Source organism: Bos indicus x Bos taurus, chromosome 19 (assembly GCF_003369695.1).
Source record: "Bos indicus x Bos taurus breed Angus x Brahman F1 hybrid chromosome 19, Bos_hybrid_MaternalHap_v2.0, whole genome shotgun sequence".
Taxonomy (NCBI): domain Eukaryota; kingdom Metazoa; phylum Chordata; class Mammalia; order Artiodactyla; family Bovidae; genus Bos; species Bos indicus x Bos taurus.
The window spans coordinates 47,057,596-47,073,735 of NC_040094.1; the positions used below are offsets into that span (position 1 = coordinate 47,057,596).

General features: G+C 52.0%; 2 protein-coding genes across 24 annotated transcripts in view; one reads left to right on the forward strand and one right to left on the reverse strand.

The window, feature by feature from the left end:
- Positions 1 to 5,749, forward strand: part of MAPT (microtubule associated protein tau) — a 123,953-nt gene extending 118,204 nt beyond the window's left edge. For all 19 annotated transcript variants that reach the window (XM_027517439.1, XM_027517438.1, XM_027517437.1 and 16 more), the window contains one exon: positions 1,853 to 5,749. In XM_027517439.1, the coding sequence (XP_027373240.1) occupies positions 1,853 to 2,068 (216 nt within the window). In that variant the 3' untranslated portion in view covers positions 2,069 to 5,749. The remainder of the gene's footprint in view (positions 1 to 1,852) is intronic.
- A 1,692-nt stretch (positions 5,750 to 7,441) lies between these two features.
- The window catches only part of KANSL1 (KAT8 regulatory NSL complex subunit 1), a 170,898-nt gene continuing 162,199 nt past the window's right edge, over positions 7,442 to 16,140 (reverse strand). For 4 of the 5 annotated variants that reach the window (XM_027517457.1, XM_027517459.1, XM_027517456.1 and 1 more), the window contains 7 exons: positions 15,657 to 15,845; positions 15,175 to 15,323; positions 11,466 to 11,587; positions 10,822 to 10,879; positions 10,484 to 10,596; positions 9,513 to 9,765; positions 7,442 to 9,234 (listed from right to left, as the gene is read on the reverse strand). In XM_027517457.1, the coding sequence (XP_027373258.1) occupies positions 9,007 to 9,234; positions 9,513 to 9,765; positions 10,484 to 10,596; positions 10,822 to 10,879; positions 11,466 to 11,587; positions 15,175 to 15,323; positions 15,657 to 15,845 (1,112 nt within the window). In that variant the 3' untranslated portion in view covers positions 7,442 to 9,006. The remainder of the gene's footprint in view (positions 9,235 to 9,512; positions 9,766 to 10,483; positions 10,597 to 10,821; positions 10,880 to 11,465; positions 11,588 to 15,174; positions 15,324 to 15,656; positions 15,846 to 16,140) is intronic. The other variant, XM_027517460.1, reaches the window with a different exon arrangement.

The following is a 16,140-nucleotide window of genomic DNA, read 5'->3' on the forward strand; positions in this document are numbered from 1 at the left end:
AATGTGGGAGACCTGGATTCTATCCCTGGGTCGGGAAGTTCCCCTGGAGAAGGAAATGGCAGCCCACTCCAGTATTCTTGCCTGGAGAATCCCATGGACAGAGGAGCCTGGTGGGCTACAGTCCACGGGGTTGTAAAGAGTCAGACACGACTGAGCGACCTTACTTACTTAGGGTATATGTTAATCCTAACCTTCTGATTTATCCCCCTTCCCCTTTCCCCTTTGGTAACCATAAGTTTGTTTTCTGTGAGTCTCTTTCTGTTTTGGAAATAAGAAGTTCATTTGTATCTTTTTTTTTTTTTCAATATCATTTATTTATGGTGTTGTGCCAATCTATGCTGTATAGCAAGACAACTCAGTTATATACATACACCCTTTTTTTATTGTATTCCTTTCCATTATGGCTTATCGCAGGATGCTGAATAGAACTCCCTGTGTCATACAGAAGGACCTTGTTGTTTATCCATTCTACATATACTAGTTTGCATCTGCTAATCCCAAACTCCCAATCCATCCATCCCCCTCACCCTCTTGGTAACCTCAAGTCTGGTCTCTGTGTCTGTGCGTCTGTCTCTGTTTTGTAGACGGGCTCATTTGTGCCATATTTTAGATCCCACATACAAATGATATACAGTATTTGTCTCTCTCTGACTGACTTCACTTAGTACGAAAATCTCTAGTTGCATCCATGTGGCTACAAATGGCAATATTTCCTTCTTTTTGTGGCTGAATTCTGTTCTCACATCTTTATTCATTTGTCAATGGACATTGAGGTTGTTCCCACATTTTGGCGATCATGAGTAGTGCTGCTGTGAACACAGGCCTGCTGGGTCATATGGCGACTCTTATCTGTAGACTTTTTGTTGATGGCCACTGTAACTGGAGTGAGGTGAAACTGCGTGTGGTTTTTGACTTGCATTTCTCTAATAATTAGCGATGTTGAGCACCTTTTCACATGCTTTTTGGCCATCCTTGTCTTCTTTAGGGAAATGTCTTTTTAGATCATCTGCCTAATTTTTGACTGAGTTATTTGCTTTTTTGATACTGAGTTGTATGAGCTGTGAGTATATTTCAGAACAATGCACTGCTTTGATCAGGGCTCCGTTGCATCGTGCTTTCTGGTACACCTGCAGCGCTGCCCACAGCAGCTGCCACCTCGAGGGTCCTCATCAGTCACTGGCAAAGGGGAGGAGTGTGTCCGGCTCAAAGCTGGCTGGCTGGGGACCTGGGCCCTCCCCGTGTCTCCTCCAGCCTCTCTTTCCACACTTTGATCTGCAGTCTGGCAAAGTGCACATGCACAGCGACTGACAATCCCACTTCCAGGAGACACGGTGCATATGTGAAATGATGTGAGTACAAGGGTATTCAACACTTTCCACACAGCATTGTCTGTGAGAGCAAAAGATTGGAACAACCTAAATATCTACCCACAGGGGAGTAGATACATTTTGGTACATCTGCTGTGATGGGAAAGCAAGCAGCCTCAACAAGCAGTGAGGGAGCTGTGTAGGGACAATGCAAGGTATTAAACCTAAACACCAGAGTGCAAAGCATGTGGATACTGTTGCCATATGTATGCATATATGTACACGTATATGTATTTTTTTCTCTACTCACACATATAGGTTTGCATGTGTGGGCTATTCCTAGAAGGGTACACCAAAAACCCACAATGGTCACTGCTTCTGGAGAGGGGGCCTGGGGGGCTGGCTGGCAGGTGACTAGGATGCTGCAGCTTAGCTGTTGGGAAGCCATGAAGCCGTCATAGCCACCATGGCTCCCTCCCTCCCAAGGCCAGCGGGCGTCACCCGACCCAGCTCTCCTCCTTAGCCTGCCCGCTCTTCTCTTACAGATCGAAACCCACAAGCTGACCTTCCGCGAGAACGCCAAAGCCAAGACCGACCACGGGGCGGAGATCGTGTACAAGTCACCGGTGGTGTCGGGGGACACTTCCCCCCGGCACCTCAGCAACGTGTCCTCCACCGGCAGCATCGACATGGTGGACTCGCCGCAGCTCGCCACCCTCGCTGACGAGGTGTCCGCCTCCCTGGCCAAGCAGGGTTTGTGATCAGGCCCCGGGGCGGTCAATAATCGTGGAGAGAAGAGAGTGAGAGTGTGGGAAAAAAAAGAATAATGCTCTGGCCCTTCGCCCTCTGCCCTCCCCCAGCTGCTCCTCACAGATCGGTTCCTCGGTTAATCACTAACCTGCTTGTCGCTCAGCTCTGGCTCGGGGCTTCCAAATCAGTGACCGGAACAGAGCCAAGTTCAGCTTCCCAAATTGATGGGTGGGCCAGTCCTAATAAAGTATTTTTAAAAACACTCCAAAAGAGGGCCCCACCCAGAATTTCCTTGGGCAGTTACTTTGATTCTTTTTTTTTCCCCCTCTGAGTGGAAGAGAGAGAAGGGAGGCTCTGAAAGCTGCTTCCGGGGGCTCTCCAGGCCTGGGGGCGGGGGTGCCCCATTCTGGGGGTGTCCCCGAGGCAGCAGTGGCAACAAGGGACTTGAAACTCGGCACATGGGTGGAGCCACAGGCGCACGGGGCCGCTTTGGAGCCGGACGGGGTGGGCGGGGCGGGGCAGGGGGCGGGGCGGGAAGCGGAGGGGCCTGTGCGGGGCGGGGACGCTGGGGCCTGCCTGGAGGGCAGCGGGCTGGGCACAGCCTCCACCACCCGCCGCAGCCTCGGGCCAAGCGGCGTCCCGTTCTTGGCGGCGGCCTACCCTCTGCGTGGAGAAGGGACGGGGCAGGAGAAGGAAGGTGATGGGAAGGACGTCGTGTGGGTAACCTCCTTGGAAAAGACCACCGAGCGCTGGCCTCTTCCTTGCTTCTCGCAGGGTGGGTGGGGGGGGTCCTGAGCTGAGGGGCTTCGTTCCGCCCCCTAGAAACCCCGTTTTATTGAGTTCTGAAGGTGGGAACTACAGCCGCGTTTTTGGCCACCTCACAGATCTGGGACTTAGGGCTAACCAGTTCTCTTTGTAAGGACTTGTGCCTCTTGGGAGCACCTGCCTGTTCCCAAGCCTGGGCCTCCGGTCCTAAACCTCTCCTCCTTCCCACGGCCATGCAGCCCTGCGTCTGCCCCCACCACGCCTGTGTGTCTGCCGTGCGGAGCCTGGTCACTGCCTGTCCCCTCACTACGTCATGCTGTCCCGAGTTCCCCGCCTCGCCACCCACCCCTTCTCGGTAATGGACATTGTTCCGATGGGGCGACACCTGCTCTATACCAAGGGGGAAGTCAAGGAGGGCGAGGTCCAGACACCGGGACCTCCATCTCTCTGAGTTATAGGCATCCAGCTGTGTCCCTCACAATGGCCCCCACCACCGTACTCAGTTCCCTGCCCCCACCGCCATCAGAGTCGCAAGCCAGGGTGGGGTTCGCAGTGACCCTGGATGTTCATGCCTTGTCTGGGCCCAGTCCCCGTCCAGTGCTGAGCTGGCAGCAGGCTGGCCGTCCCGGATGCCAGAGATGGCACTGGGGCAGGCGGGCAAGACCACGCCCGCGTTGTCCCCCACTTCTGCCCCAGCTTGTGACTGCCAGCCTCTTGGAGCCCAGGCGTTGCTCGATCCCAAGTCTGTGTCATCGGCCCTCTGCACCCCCAAAAGTGAAACGTGCCCCCTCGGAACTGGTTCTTCCCCCCGACCCAGCGGGAAGCAGGGTGGTCTGTCGTGGAGCAGCTGAACATATACATAGATGTCGCCCTCCCCTCCCCGTCCACACCCTGTCGCCTTGTAGTCTGATTTGTCTGTTTATGCTTGGATTCACCAGAGTGACTATGATAGTGAAAAGAAAAAAAAAAAGGACGCATGTATCTTGAAATGCTTGTAAAGAGGTTTCTAACCCGCCCTCGCGGGAGTCCCAGGTGTCTCTCACCCCACAGCGGGGACTTGGATCCAGAAGGCCCATGTGGCTCTCCCAGTTGATGAAAGATTTCCATCAGCATCGGGGACCCCACAGAGACCAGATCCTGACACTGGGGAACTCGGCTGTGAACACCTGAAGCCCGGGAGAGGACAGCAGCTCCGGTACCCCCTCCCTGACCCGGGGCTCCCTTCTGTCAGGCAGAGGGCATGTTTCTTGTGGTGAAGATGGTCCAGGAGAAGCCCCATAGCAGCCCCAAGAGAGGGTCAGACAGCTCCCCACATCACGAATGCCCACTGGGGCAAGGTCTGCAGCCCACCCCTCAGCTCCAAGCTCTCCCTCAGGAAGGATGGTCCAGCCACCCACCCACGGCCTCTACAGCCACAGCAGGGCCTGGAACGAACAATTGGCCCCAGGGGCCCCAGCTTCCTGACGCGGTGACAAGTCAGAAGACACTTGCCAACCCTCTTCTGCCACAGGGACAAGGGAAGCCGCCTTTGTCAAAATCTGCTGTTTAAAGAAACTCTCTGCCTCGGTCGAGGTCTGCCACTTGTGGTGTGGGGATGGTCAAAGGCAACCCTGTGGGGCTGGGAGGGTCGGAGTCCAGGGCCGGCTGCTCAATTTGCAATCAGAGCGCTCCACGCTAGGGATCACGTGGGCCCCAAACGTCCCCCCGCGAGGCTCGGTCCTCCGAGTCCCAGCTGGTCTTGGAAGGGTTCTGAGGAAGGAGGAGGAAACATGGTGTCAAGATGTGAGATGTGGCCCCTCCTTACTGCCACCGATTTTGGCTGCATTCCTTGCACCCCTCCTTGCAGTCTTGTGTCTGGCTTTCCAAGTACTTCCTTCCCAGAGGGCTCTGGAATCGCCTGTGTTGGGATCAGCCTGAAGATGGTGGTTTAGGTGATCAGGTCAGTTGCTGGCAGGGAGTCTGCAAAGGGATGTTGGCTTGTAAGCTTAAATGAGGACAATCCCCCCAGAGCTGGCACACCCCCACCCGTTTCCTCCAGAATCGGTGGTCCCTCATCCACCTGGTCCCCTCAAGCTCTCCACTCACTTTATCAATAATTCCATTTAAATTGACTTCAGTGGTGAGACCGTATCCTGTTTGCGATTGCTTGTTGTGTTCAAGGGGGGAGGGGGGAGGAACCTGTAAGATAGTTAAACCACTGGGCAAAGGGGTGCAGTAGTCCGAAGCCTAGTAACTCTTTTCTTCGTGATTTCAACCGTGGGTGCCAGAAGTCCCTTGGGATTTCGCCTTTCCACTGACAGGTGCCGCAGGCTGCCAGCTAGTTCTCCTTCCCGGCCAGGTGGTGAGGTTTGTGGAGGAATCGAGATATGGTTGCTCTGTCCTGCTGCCCTTTTGCAGGGTCCTGAGATCACAATCCTGCCTCCCAAAGCCGCTTTGAGGCATCCTTTCCTCAAAGTTTTTGGTACCTCCGTGTCACCGTTCCCACCAGCTCCAGACACACAGCCTGTACTTCTAACAGTTGCTAAGATCTCGTCACCCTTTGATCTCTGTCCTCCGAGGACAGCAGAGAGAGGCAGGGATGAAGGCAGAGGTGGAGGTCATCGGCTTGTCCTCTCTACAGAAATGTGGCTTCAAGAAACTTCTGGTTTCAGTTTTGAAAAGGGTTTACCCTGGGCATCGACACTGTCTCACCTCCTACCGGACTGAGCCCTGTGAATTTGCAGTGTGGGGCAGGACAATTTCTGGCACTTGCAAGTCCCATGATTTCTTTGTTAATTTTGAGGGTGGGGGGAGGGACATGAGACCATCTTAGCTTAGCTTCCTGTCTGTGAATGTCCATATCGTGTATTGTGTGTTTTAACAAATGATTTACACTGACTGTTGCTGTAAAAGTGAATTTGGAAAATAAAGTTATTACTCTGATTAAATAAGGCCTTTGTGTATGGATTTAAAGGACCAGAAAATGATGTTACAATTTCTAAGTCCCTTCCCAGCCTTTGGGAACTTAGCTCAGGAAATGACAATACTGTTGAAACCTGGATGTGAGGATTTACCAGCTGGCTCTGGGGCCCTGAAGGTGAAAGGACTCTCAGACTTGTTCATTTCCAGTTGATTTTCTCATTCTGGTGCTGGCAAACCATCCTGGTCCAACTCAAAAGGCAATAAATACCCTTGTGGCTCAGTTCTCAAGGCTCAGCCTGTAAAAGACCCAAACCACTGTATTCAGACCTGAGACGGCAGGGGTAGCTCTGCGAGATCTCTTGATCCCTGGAAATGAGCGGAGAGGCCTGGGGCTGAAGCAGGACACTGACTGGGCCAGTCAGTGGAATGAGGGGCTCTGGTTCCTTCCGGGATCAGAGCTGCTCTCCTCTGAGCCTCATCTCAGGTGGAGAGTGCTAGATCTCAATTAGGGATCCCAAGGAGCCCCTGGTGAGACTACAGACAAAAAGAAAAGCAGAGCAGAACCCATCGTGTTAATTATTGTTCCTTAGTGATTATGTCAAGGTCATAATGTTCAGGCCTTTGATTTTTTCACACAGTTTCAAAAGAAATTATCACTTTTCTCAGCTTTTCCTGACATGCTTTAGCCACTGCAGACAGAAGCTTAAGTACAGCAGATCTTAACCGCCAACTACAGAAGCAGCAACAGGGCAGCCAAAGAGAAATGTTACTTCAGAACTGGGGTAAAAAAAAAGACAAAAAAAAAAAAAATATATATATATATATAAAAAACACTCAGGCAGCTTCACTGGCTGTGTCCACCTGATTGCTGTGAAAAGGCAAAAAGGAAGCAGCAAGAGAACCAGGCCCGCCCACTTACTCATCTTCTACAAAGAAAATCGAAACTTTTCTTCTTTCCGAAGAAGAAAGCTGCTGAGAACCAGCTCAGGCTCTGTGCAAAGTATATTAAATCCTCAGTGATCTCAACCCCAGAGGTCCAAAGTGAGATGTGAAATCTCCACTAGAGAGCAATTTTTCTTCTTCATAATTTGATTATTTTTGGCCGTGCTGGGTCTTCATTGTGCACAGGCTCACTGCAGCGGCTTCTCCTGCTGCAGAGCACTGGCTCCAGGGCGCTGCTCAGGCTTCAGCAGTTGTGGTGCACGGGCTTAGTTGCCACTTGGCATGTGGGATCTTCCCGGATCAAGAATGAACCCATTTCTCCTGCATCGGCAGGTGGATTCTTTGTCACTGATCCACCTGGGAATCCTAGAGAGCAATTTAGAGTAGATTAAAAAAATAAAAAAGCCACACTGCCAGCTGGCCTCACTAGAGGTAGACCATTAAAGCCTGAGTATAGAAACGAAGAGCCTGCGCACCACAATGGAGACCCAGCACAGCCAAAAAAAAAAAAAAAAAAGAACTTAAAAAAAAAAAAGCAATGGGTCAACTACTTACATCCAACAAACACCACCTTTCCTCCTGACATCTCTTACCCCCCACACCCACGAAAACCCACATCCCCTCTCTGGTGATCGTCAGAGGAGCCCGCCTGAGCCCAGAAGATGGCATGGAGCCTTCCCAAGGTTCGGTGCCAGTCAGAGCACCTCCCCCAGCAGGGCAGGTCCTTACCACCACCACTACCACGTCCAGTGACAAGAAAGGCCTGGCATACTACGTTCTGTAACTTTTTTTTATTATTTTTTTCAATTTTTCCTTCCTTTTTTTTTTTTTTAAGCACTAGTCTGTGCTTTGCGAACAGAATCAAGACATTAACAAAGATCAGCTTCTCTGAAGAAAAGCATTTCTATAGAACAAAGACAGCTACATGTTTCGCTGCCAATACACAGCTCAAAGCAGGAAAAGAAAATATTTACAAAATACAAGTTTTTTTTTTCCATTTTTGATTTTTTTTTTTTTTTTTTTTACAATGCTAAAAGGGTTATTCAGAATTTTCAACCTTATAAATAGAAGAAGCACTTTATGCATAGGGATATGGTGCATTATTGTTTTTTTAAAGAAACAATGACAAACCCTTTAACTTGCAAACAGAATCAAAAAAAAAAAAATCACTAATGTTGAAAATTGTGAAAAAACCCCAACATTAAGCAGTTTGTCTACTATTTTTATACGATTACAAAATGGCGCAAAAAAAAAAAAAAAAGTCCTTATTGCCCCCCTTTTGGTGATGTGATCATAGATGAGACAGGCACACGGTTAACCCAGGGGGTGACGGGGAGTGACGGGAACCACAGCAAGGACCAGACAGTGTTCCACAGGCAAAGGAGCTCGAGAGAGGAGGGGCGGACAGACACCAACAAGAACTGGACTGGCGGAGGAGGGGGATACGACCAAATGACTCCGAATGACCCCATCAGTGAAAACGATTACAGAGGGGCAATGGCTGCTCATTTCCCAGCCTCCCTCGAGTCAGAGGAGCGGGAAGACCCTACACCTTCACAGACCAGGGTAAGTGGGAAAAACATTCCAAGGGGAAGGACCACATGTGTGGGTGTGTGTCTGGTGTGGGGGAGCAGATGAGGGGATTGGGAAGGATAGGGACCCGAGCAGCTGCAGCCAGGTTACTGCAGTTAAGGAGTCAAGACAGGGATGACTGAACGCAGAGGAAACCCTGGTAGTCTCCAAGATCTGGGGGACAAGGGGAAGCCATTCTGTCAGCTGAGGGCTGAGTGGGAACAGCTGGCAGGGCCAGTCAAGAGGCTCTGGTTGGGGTGCTCCAGCACAGTCGACCAAGGGGACCCAGCTGGGGGGGCCACAGCTAAGCCAAGCCACAGAGGGGCAGGCCAGCGAGAGCCCAGAGCACACTGCTCTCCCCAACCCTCACCTCAGGGGGCGACACTGAGCTGGAGAGTCCTTCCCCTCTGCCCACCTGGCTGTCCCACCCTGCCCACTGGGGCGAAGGAGAGGGGTGACCATCTGACATGACTAAGTCCAGTGATTCAACAGTGCAGAGGAGGTGCCAGGCTCAGGCCAGCAGGCTCTTATCCTGAACTTCTGTTTGCCAACTGGAGGAAGTGCTCAGGCATGTGACAAGAAAACATGGAAACCAAAACAGAACAAAAATCAAAACAAGAAAGAAAAATACCAAAGTAGAATCTAAATTCCTTAAATTCACTAAAAACTGTGAAAATTTTCGGCATATGATGTTTGAATATCAAACACAGAGATTTCTGAAGCTTTAATGCCAATAGTCAGTGAGTCTGCTTAGGTTCTCATATCCCACTCATCTGTGAGTTGGACGCTGAGCTGTGACTGTGGCCGTCAGATGCCGACTCTTGAGGGGAACGACAGGAGGCGAGGTGGGCGCCACCTCTGTCTCCCGGCCAGTCTTGCTGCCCGAGGTGCGCCGAGTGCAGCGGGACGCCCGTTCCTGTGCATCCAGTTGGTCCTCACTCTCCGCCTGGGGGCTGTACGCCAGGGGGAAGGTCCGCCGCTCCCACGGCTGGACGGACTGTGGGCAGACAAGACGCCATGGTGAGGCCCGGCCCCAGGTCTGTGAGCTCTGGGGCAGGTTTAGGGACGATTCTCAGAGAGGGCACCCTTATAACAAGGGCCAGTGTTCTATGGCACCTTCAGAAGGTCAACGTCAAGTAGAGTCCCTTGTCCCCTTAAAACTGGGGATTGGGGGGGGGGGTGGTCCATAAAATGAAGGTCCATCTTGAGCAGGTACTGTCCCCCCAACTGCCCCATCTGCCACCCCCAATACCATAGAAAGGTGTTGCTGCTCACCTGCTCGTCCAGCCCCAGCTCTGGTGTGGAACAGCGCGTGTCTTCGCTGGCCAGGTGTCGGAGGGTGTCCCGAGCCACGGGAGTGAGGGGGGCCGAGTGCAGCTCTGGGCTAATAGGGCTCCTGGGGGACTGCCCATGGGAGAACTCCGACAAGGAGTGACTGCTGCTGACGTCTGGGGAGGCGGGCTGGGGGGTGGAGGGGTTGGCACTTCCCAGTTGGGGTGTTGTCCGTCCATCTGATGACCGGTAAGACCTGCACCCCAAGAAGAACAATCTGAGTGCCTGGTGACAGGGAGTTTCTTGTATATTCGTTTTGGGGGTTGGTGAGGTGGCAGGCTTTTGTCATGCCAAAAAAAGCCAAAAAAGGTGGCATGTCATGTCATGCATGACAAAAGCCTCCTGACCAGCAGAGCTGAGGCAGACGGACACCAGCAGTTCACGCCTTGGAACCACAAACCCTCGCTTCCCCCGTCACTACACACAGGGGCAGGCACATGCTATGGGCAAAAAGCAAAAAAGAGCCCAGACCCTTCTGCTTGAGAGCCCTGAGGGCTGCTCACTGTAATACTAAAGGAGAGGGGGCAGGACAGTTCTCCAGAGTCAAGCGGGACCAGAGCTGTGCACACTCCACCGTCCACAGAAGGTGAGCTGGTCCGGAGGCCTCCAAAGCTCCTCCGACCGTATCACTACACCCCTGATCGGCCTCCAACTTCCCAGATGGCCTACTCCTGGAGTTGGGAGACCACCAGAGTTTGGCATAACTGGACAGTAACCACTCAGCGAGGACCCAGCCTTTGACTACTTATACCCGCACTGGTCCCAACAAACATCAAGGAACTTGTGCATTCTCCACCACTGCCAGTGAGGAATACGAAGAGCAACTAAGTGACAACCCACGGACACAGCTCGGGCCCGAGCTCCCCGCCGACCCTCCCTCCACAGGCCCTGGGGCCCTGCGCCTGCCCCATCACCTGCTGCCTCGCCGCTGAGGTGGCACACTCGTGGTCCACAGCCACCGAGCCCTCTCCATCTCCTCACATTTGGCATGCAGAGCGGCGAAGGCTGCGTCAGACAGGTCCTCGATCTGCAAAAGAGCACCTTTGTGGACCCCCCTTTCTGCCAGGAAGTCATGTTTAAGTGGGGGTAGATCAGTTCTAGAAGCAGCACACCGCTGCCTCCCACCCCGCCCCCGTATACTAGGCTCTTCCTGGTAAGGACAAGAATACAAGGAAGCCTGCACTGGACACCCACAGGTCTTGAAGTATCTGCAGTGTGTGCGCTCTTCTAAGAGGACCGAATATGCCATTACCTCCTCGTTCTCCTCGTCAGGACTCCCCTTCAGAGACCGAAGATCAACCTCCCGCCAGCTGCAAGACGAAGAAGGCAGAATTGTGAGAATGCAGGCAGTCAGGCCAGAAAAGCACATGCGCGAGGGAACACGTGCTCACCACCTGCTCTCACTGGGCCTTCTCAGCCCTGGGGGACTCTTTCCATCAGAGGCCTCACACTCGATGCCCACAAGGGCCAAAACAGGGAAAGTGGGCTGAGGGCGGAGGGAGCAGAGCTGGGGGACCGACAAACTCAAGCAGAAGAACCTGTTTCAAGGGGACCAACGCTACTCAGCACCAACTGGTTGCTATCACATGGGGATGCATAGACAGGGTTGCCCAAATTTCTGACTTGTCAACAAACGCTAGAAATAAAAATTCCTATGTGAAATCTTGCTTTGACACTGACAACATATTTAGTATTTTAAAACACATTTGTATGCATCAAACAGCCAGTTTGTGGCCTGTGGTCTGGCTGGCACACATATAATGAAGAAAATTATATATAGAAATAATTTCACTCTGATCCCTTCTCTTAATGATAAAAGCCAAGGCTAGGCCCCACAACCCAGTGACTAGGGGACAGGGAGACCAAAGAGCAGAGCTGATCGTGCAGGGCTTCTACCTGGGGGTAAGGATTTCCTTGTACTGGAGCTTCTCTACACGGGTGGTTGCAGCGACAGACATTGGGATGACAATGTTGTTAATATCGAAGGAGCTCTCTCCCCTTCTCCTCCTTACTGGCTGCTGTAAGACAAAGGCAAGTTTAAAAGGGAGGAACAATTCTACACATATCAAATCCTAAACCTGAGATTTAAAACAGGATCACTAATAACCAGGCATCTGGGTCCCTGGAGAGGGCCCAAGGAGGGATGACAGCAACTGCCTGCACTGTGGGGATGGTCTCCCACCAGCAATGTGCTTAGGAGAAATACCAGGTGGGGCCTGAGGAGGACCTTCCCTTCACAAGTCTCACTGGCCACCCTCTTTATTCATGTGCTCACGTGAAGAGAGACCTCTACTCAGTTTCACAGAGGTATCCTGGCACCTTGAGACAACTGCCACAGTTTATAGACTCCTCCATACATCTTTAACAACACCCCCCCCAAAACCTCCTGTTTCCCCCCTTTTATCTCTATGACACAGACCAAGAGTGAAAAAAGCAATGCTTAAGCCTAGAGGTAACTCTCTGGACTAAAAAGATGAACTCTTCCATCCTGAAAGATGCCCCATGGGAGGCTGAGCTCAGTGGATCTGCTAACTTTGGTTGCCATGAAAGCACTTCCTTCTCGCAGATCTGAACTCTTCAGCTAAATCTGTGCCCACCATCTGCTGAACCCTTATGTGATTTCCCCTTTCTGGCTATTATTCTTAGGGAAAAAGCTAAGAGCGTTCTAGGTATATCAATGGAGAGGAGTGGAGGGAAATGGATGAAGAGGCCTTGGCTGTAGAGCTCACACTCCTGAAGAAAGAAGATTCGTTCCTACAGAAAGTTAAGATCAAACTCCTGGAAAAGAACACTTAGTAAGGATCCAGTATTAGGGAGCAGGGGCGGGGCCTTCTGCAGCAGCTGGGAGACCAGAGGAGCAATCGAGCAGGGAGCCAAGGGGCATGGTTTCTTAGATGGAGGCTCAAGTCCGAGAGCTGCCTGTGCCCAGATAGCAAACACCCTGCCCTGAAACAGAGACTGGCAACTGAGCTGTGAGGACAGAGGCAAATAGTGGATGACAAACACGCTGCCATGGTGACAATACACCTGCCACCACCTTAGAGGCTGCGTCCAGACCCAAACCACCAGCGCGGCCAGCCCAGGCCCAAAGCACCAGTGCGGCCAGCCCAGACTCAAAGCACCAGTGCGGCCAGCCCAGACCCAGACCACCAGCACGGCCAGCCCAGAGGGAAGGGGTCAGGGAGGGGGGTGGGGCGAGAGGCTGTTTCCCTCCATTTCCTGTCCCTGGAATGGGGTCCATGACTGATCCATCCGATCATTTCAAGAGCTTCTCAGAGAACACTGAAAGGCAGTATTTTCCGGGCCAGGATCTTAGCAGCTGTCACCTATGATTTCAGGTTATCACAGTGTCTTTTTCACCTGTTTCCTCTGCTATCAATGAGAACAGACTGTCACTGACTTCACGAATTCAGGGTAACTGGCTGACCAGAACAGTTGAAGAGACTTGCAAGCCCTGCCTGGCTGAGGTTCAGTGGACTCACCCCCACAGGCCTCTGCCACATGTCTGCTGAACTCACACACCCCGTTGCAGGAAGTGTACCTGAGGGAACCTCAATAGACAGCTTTCCCTGGATCTCGGTCAAGAACAAGTGTGAAACTGCTGGCAGAAGCAGGTGTGTATTTCCCCTGAACCTCCCTGGGCCTGCTGTCAGCACCTTCAAGGCAGGGAGACAGGAGCGGGCTGTGGGGTTCAACAGCCCAACCCCCACCCCACATGTAGACGCCCCAATTCCAGAAGACACTCACTTGGTCTAACCTAACGCTGTTCTCCTGTTTAGGACCAGAGGTGGAGGGCAGGTGATGAGAATGAGAAGTGGTTCCCAAACCTGGCTGCCAGAAGGTGAGGTGCAAGATGATATTTAAAAGAGAAAAAATAGGTTCAGGGCCCCATCTCTTCTAACTATCAAATCAGCATATCCAGGGAGTCCAAGAAGAAGAAAAAAAGACTACAGAGGTGACTCTGTTGCACCTGTCGGCTCATGTGGCTTTCTGCGGCCAGCATGAGCACACAGCCCATCCCCTCCTCCCCACTCCTCGCCAGTGTCCTGTAGCTTCTCACCTTAACTATCTGGCCTATCACTCTTCCTGCTATTCAATAAATCCAGATTCTTTGAAAAAAAAATTGGCAACGAGAACCTCAAGGGTCAGCACAGTGGTATGTACAAAACTGATGCTCATTAGATAGTAAGTAAAAATTTCAAGTGATTCAGGCCTAAGTTTACATTTTCCAGGCATGAGAAAGTGGCATGTGAAAAAACACTGAAGTTTCACCAAGTCCTGGATCTGAGAAAAGACTTCTATCAGAATTAGTCTCTGTAAAATCCTTTGTTTTTCTGAGATCCCTGCTAATGGCTTACCACAGAGACTACACTGCTATGGAGATAAAACCTGTGGGTGTGGGAGCGGACGAAGCGGGGAGGAACAAGGTCATCTGGGAAAGACTGATTTTTAAGAGCAAAGACAGAACGACATGAATTCCCACCTGATCGCAGAGCCTAGTGAGCACATTTTGCAGGCTTTGAAGTTTCTCGATGTAAGCTCTGAAGGGGCACCAGAGCCCCTGCCTAAGTCACCTTCGCTATGCCCCGACCCAGGTTCACCCTGTGCTGCAAGACCCAAGAGAGCTGGCTCTGTGGCCAGACCGCCTGGGTTGGAATCCCAGCTCTAACCCTGACAGGTCTCCTCACCTCATGCTATTCACTTAACCTTGGAAAACCTCAGTTTTCCTACACCCCCTGCACCTTAAAGGGTGTTGCAGGTCGAATGCGGTAACACCTATGTACCCAGCACGGACACAGTCAACATTTACAGCGGCAGCATTCTATTATTACTACCTCCATTATTACTAAGATGATTACTATATAAAGGACCCTTTTGCTGGGCACAAAGCTGCTACAGGTATATGTGTTCAAGGAGGCACATTCTGAGGAATGAAAACATCAGAGAGTGTTAAGGTGACTGTGTGTTTGGAATGGTTGTGTAAACTGCTTTCAGGGTGGAGAGTGGTACTACGAAAGCTGATCAGGGGTCAGAGCGCCTGCCGTAGTGAGCGCGCATGTCAGTCCTGCCCGCGTAGCCTGCTGCATCTGTAATTCTGCTCTGCACACCTAAAAACAGGCTCCACATCAACCTTCCCTTCCAAGCACCCAGTGCTCATTCCTAGCACTCCAGCTCCACTCCCCAGGAGATTAAAAACAAGGAAATCAAACGTCTCTAAGGCCCACAAACACGTCTTTTGCATCCCTCCTCTCATGTTTATTTCTCAGGCCAACGGAGTTAAGAGTCATGCTACTGTGGAGTTCTGTATGAAACTTAGTCCCATGTATCTTGAACAGTCACAGATCACCCTAGAGTTTGTCTCCGCCTCCAGCCTATGGCTGGCCCAGCTCAGATCCATCTCTACTAAGAACCACTCAAGGAAAACAACGTAATGGAGGATTAAATAGCACCACTTTGACTTAAAAAAGACACACAAGTCAGGATGAGCTAAGTCCTTGTAACTGCCCTGGCCCTCACGACCCTCTTTCCACACTGTCCTCCAGACCCACTGGAGGGAGCTGTCACTGCAGAGGGAGTGTCCGGCCCACTCCACGCGGGTACTTACAGTCGTGCTGGCTGTGACCTGTGGGCTAGAGCTGGTGGGTGCAGAGGTGTCTGAGGAGGCGGAGAGCTGTCGCACCAAGGGACTGTGTGGTGGGTGGTGGGTGGCCGCCAAGTAGCTCGAACCGCTCATGTCCGTGTGATGCTTCAACACTGCAGAGGTCAACAGAAAAGAGGAATACATGGCTACCTCAACCTGCTCTACTTCCAGCACAAGTTAGGAAGGCCCGCAATACTCAGTAAAGGCAAAAATGCTTTCTAAGCCTAAAGGATAAAAAGATGAAGCAAACTGGCTGATGGGAGGCAGGGGGTGGCAGAGGTTGCTACAGCAGTTAAGAGTGACCTACACTTAGAAGCGGTCGGACCCCTCTACTCTACCTTCCTAGCAAGTGAAGGACACAGCTGGGGCAGTTATAGGAAGGCCCGCTGCCCCAGAAAGCCCTGCGCAGGTGCAAATGCAGGCGGAGGTGCCGGGCCTGGCCCTACCTTCGCTTCTCTCAGATGAATGGTCTCGCAATCTCATTTTGCTGTGGTTTGGGTCGTGCACGGGTGGCGGCGGACTGAGCAAGCGCTCTGCTTTGGGCGCTGTCACTCGTTCCACCATAGGCACAGCCCCCACATCGTCTAAGTGCTGCCTGTGGGTCCTGTCAGGCCGGGCTTGGTGATGGGACAGCTCTGAAGAGGGGAACAGAAAAAGAGCTGTGAAATATCTTCTCTCAACCTTTTCTTATTTGAGTTCCAAGCTCGAGTTCTCTCTAGGTCCATGACAGATACCCAGGGCAGCAGGACAGGCCAGGGAGCCCACCAGGCTCTCAACTGGAGAAAAATGTGACACCAGACTACAAAAGACAGCCGGCCCACAGATGCACCCAATGCTATGCCCCACTTGGCTGTTCACTGAGCCCCAGAACACCTGACGTCTGGAACAGCTTTCACGGTCCATCCCAGAGCATCCAAAATGAGCAGAAAA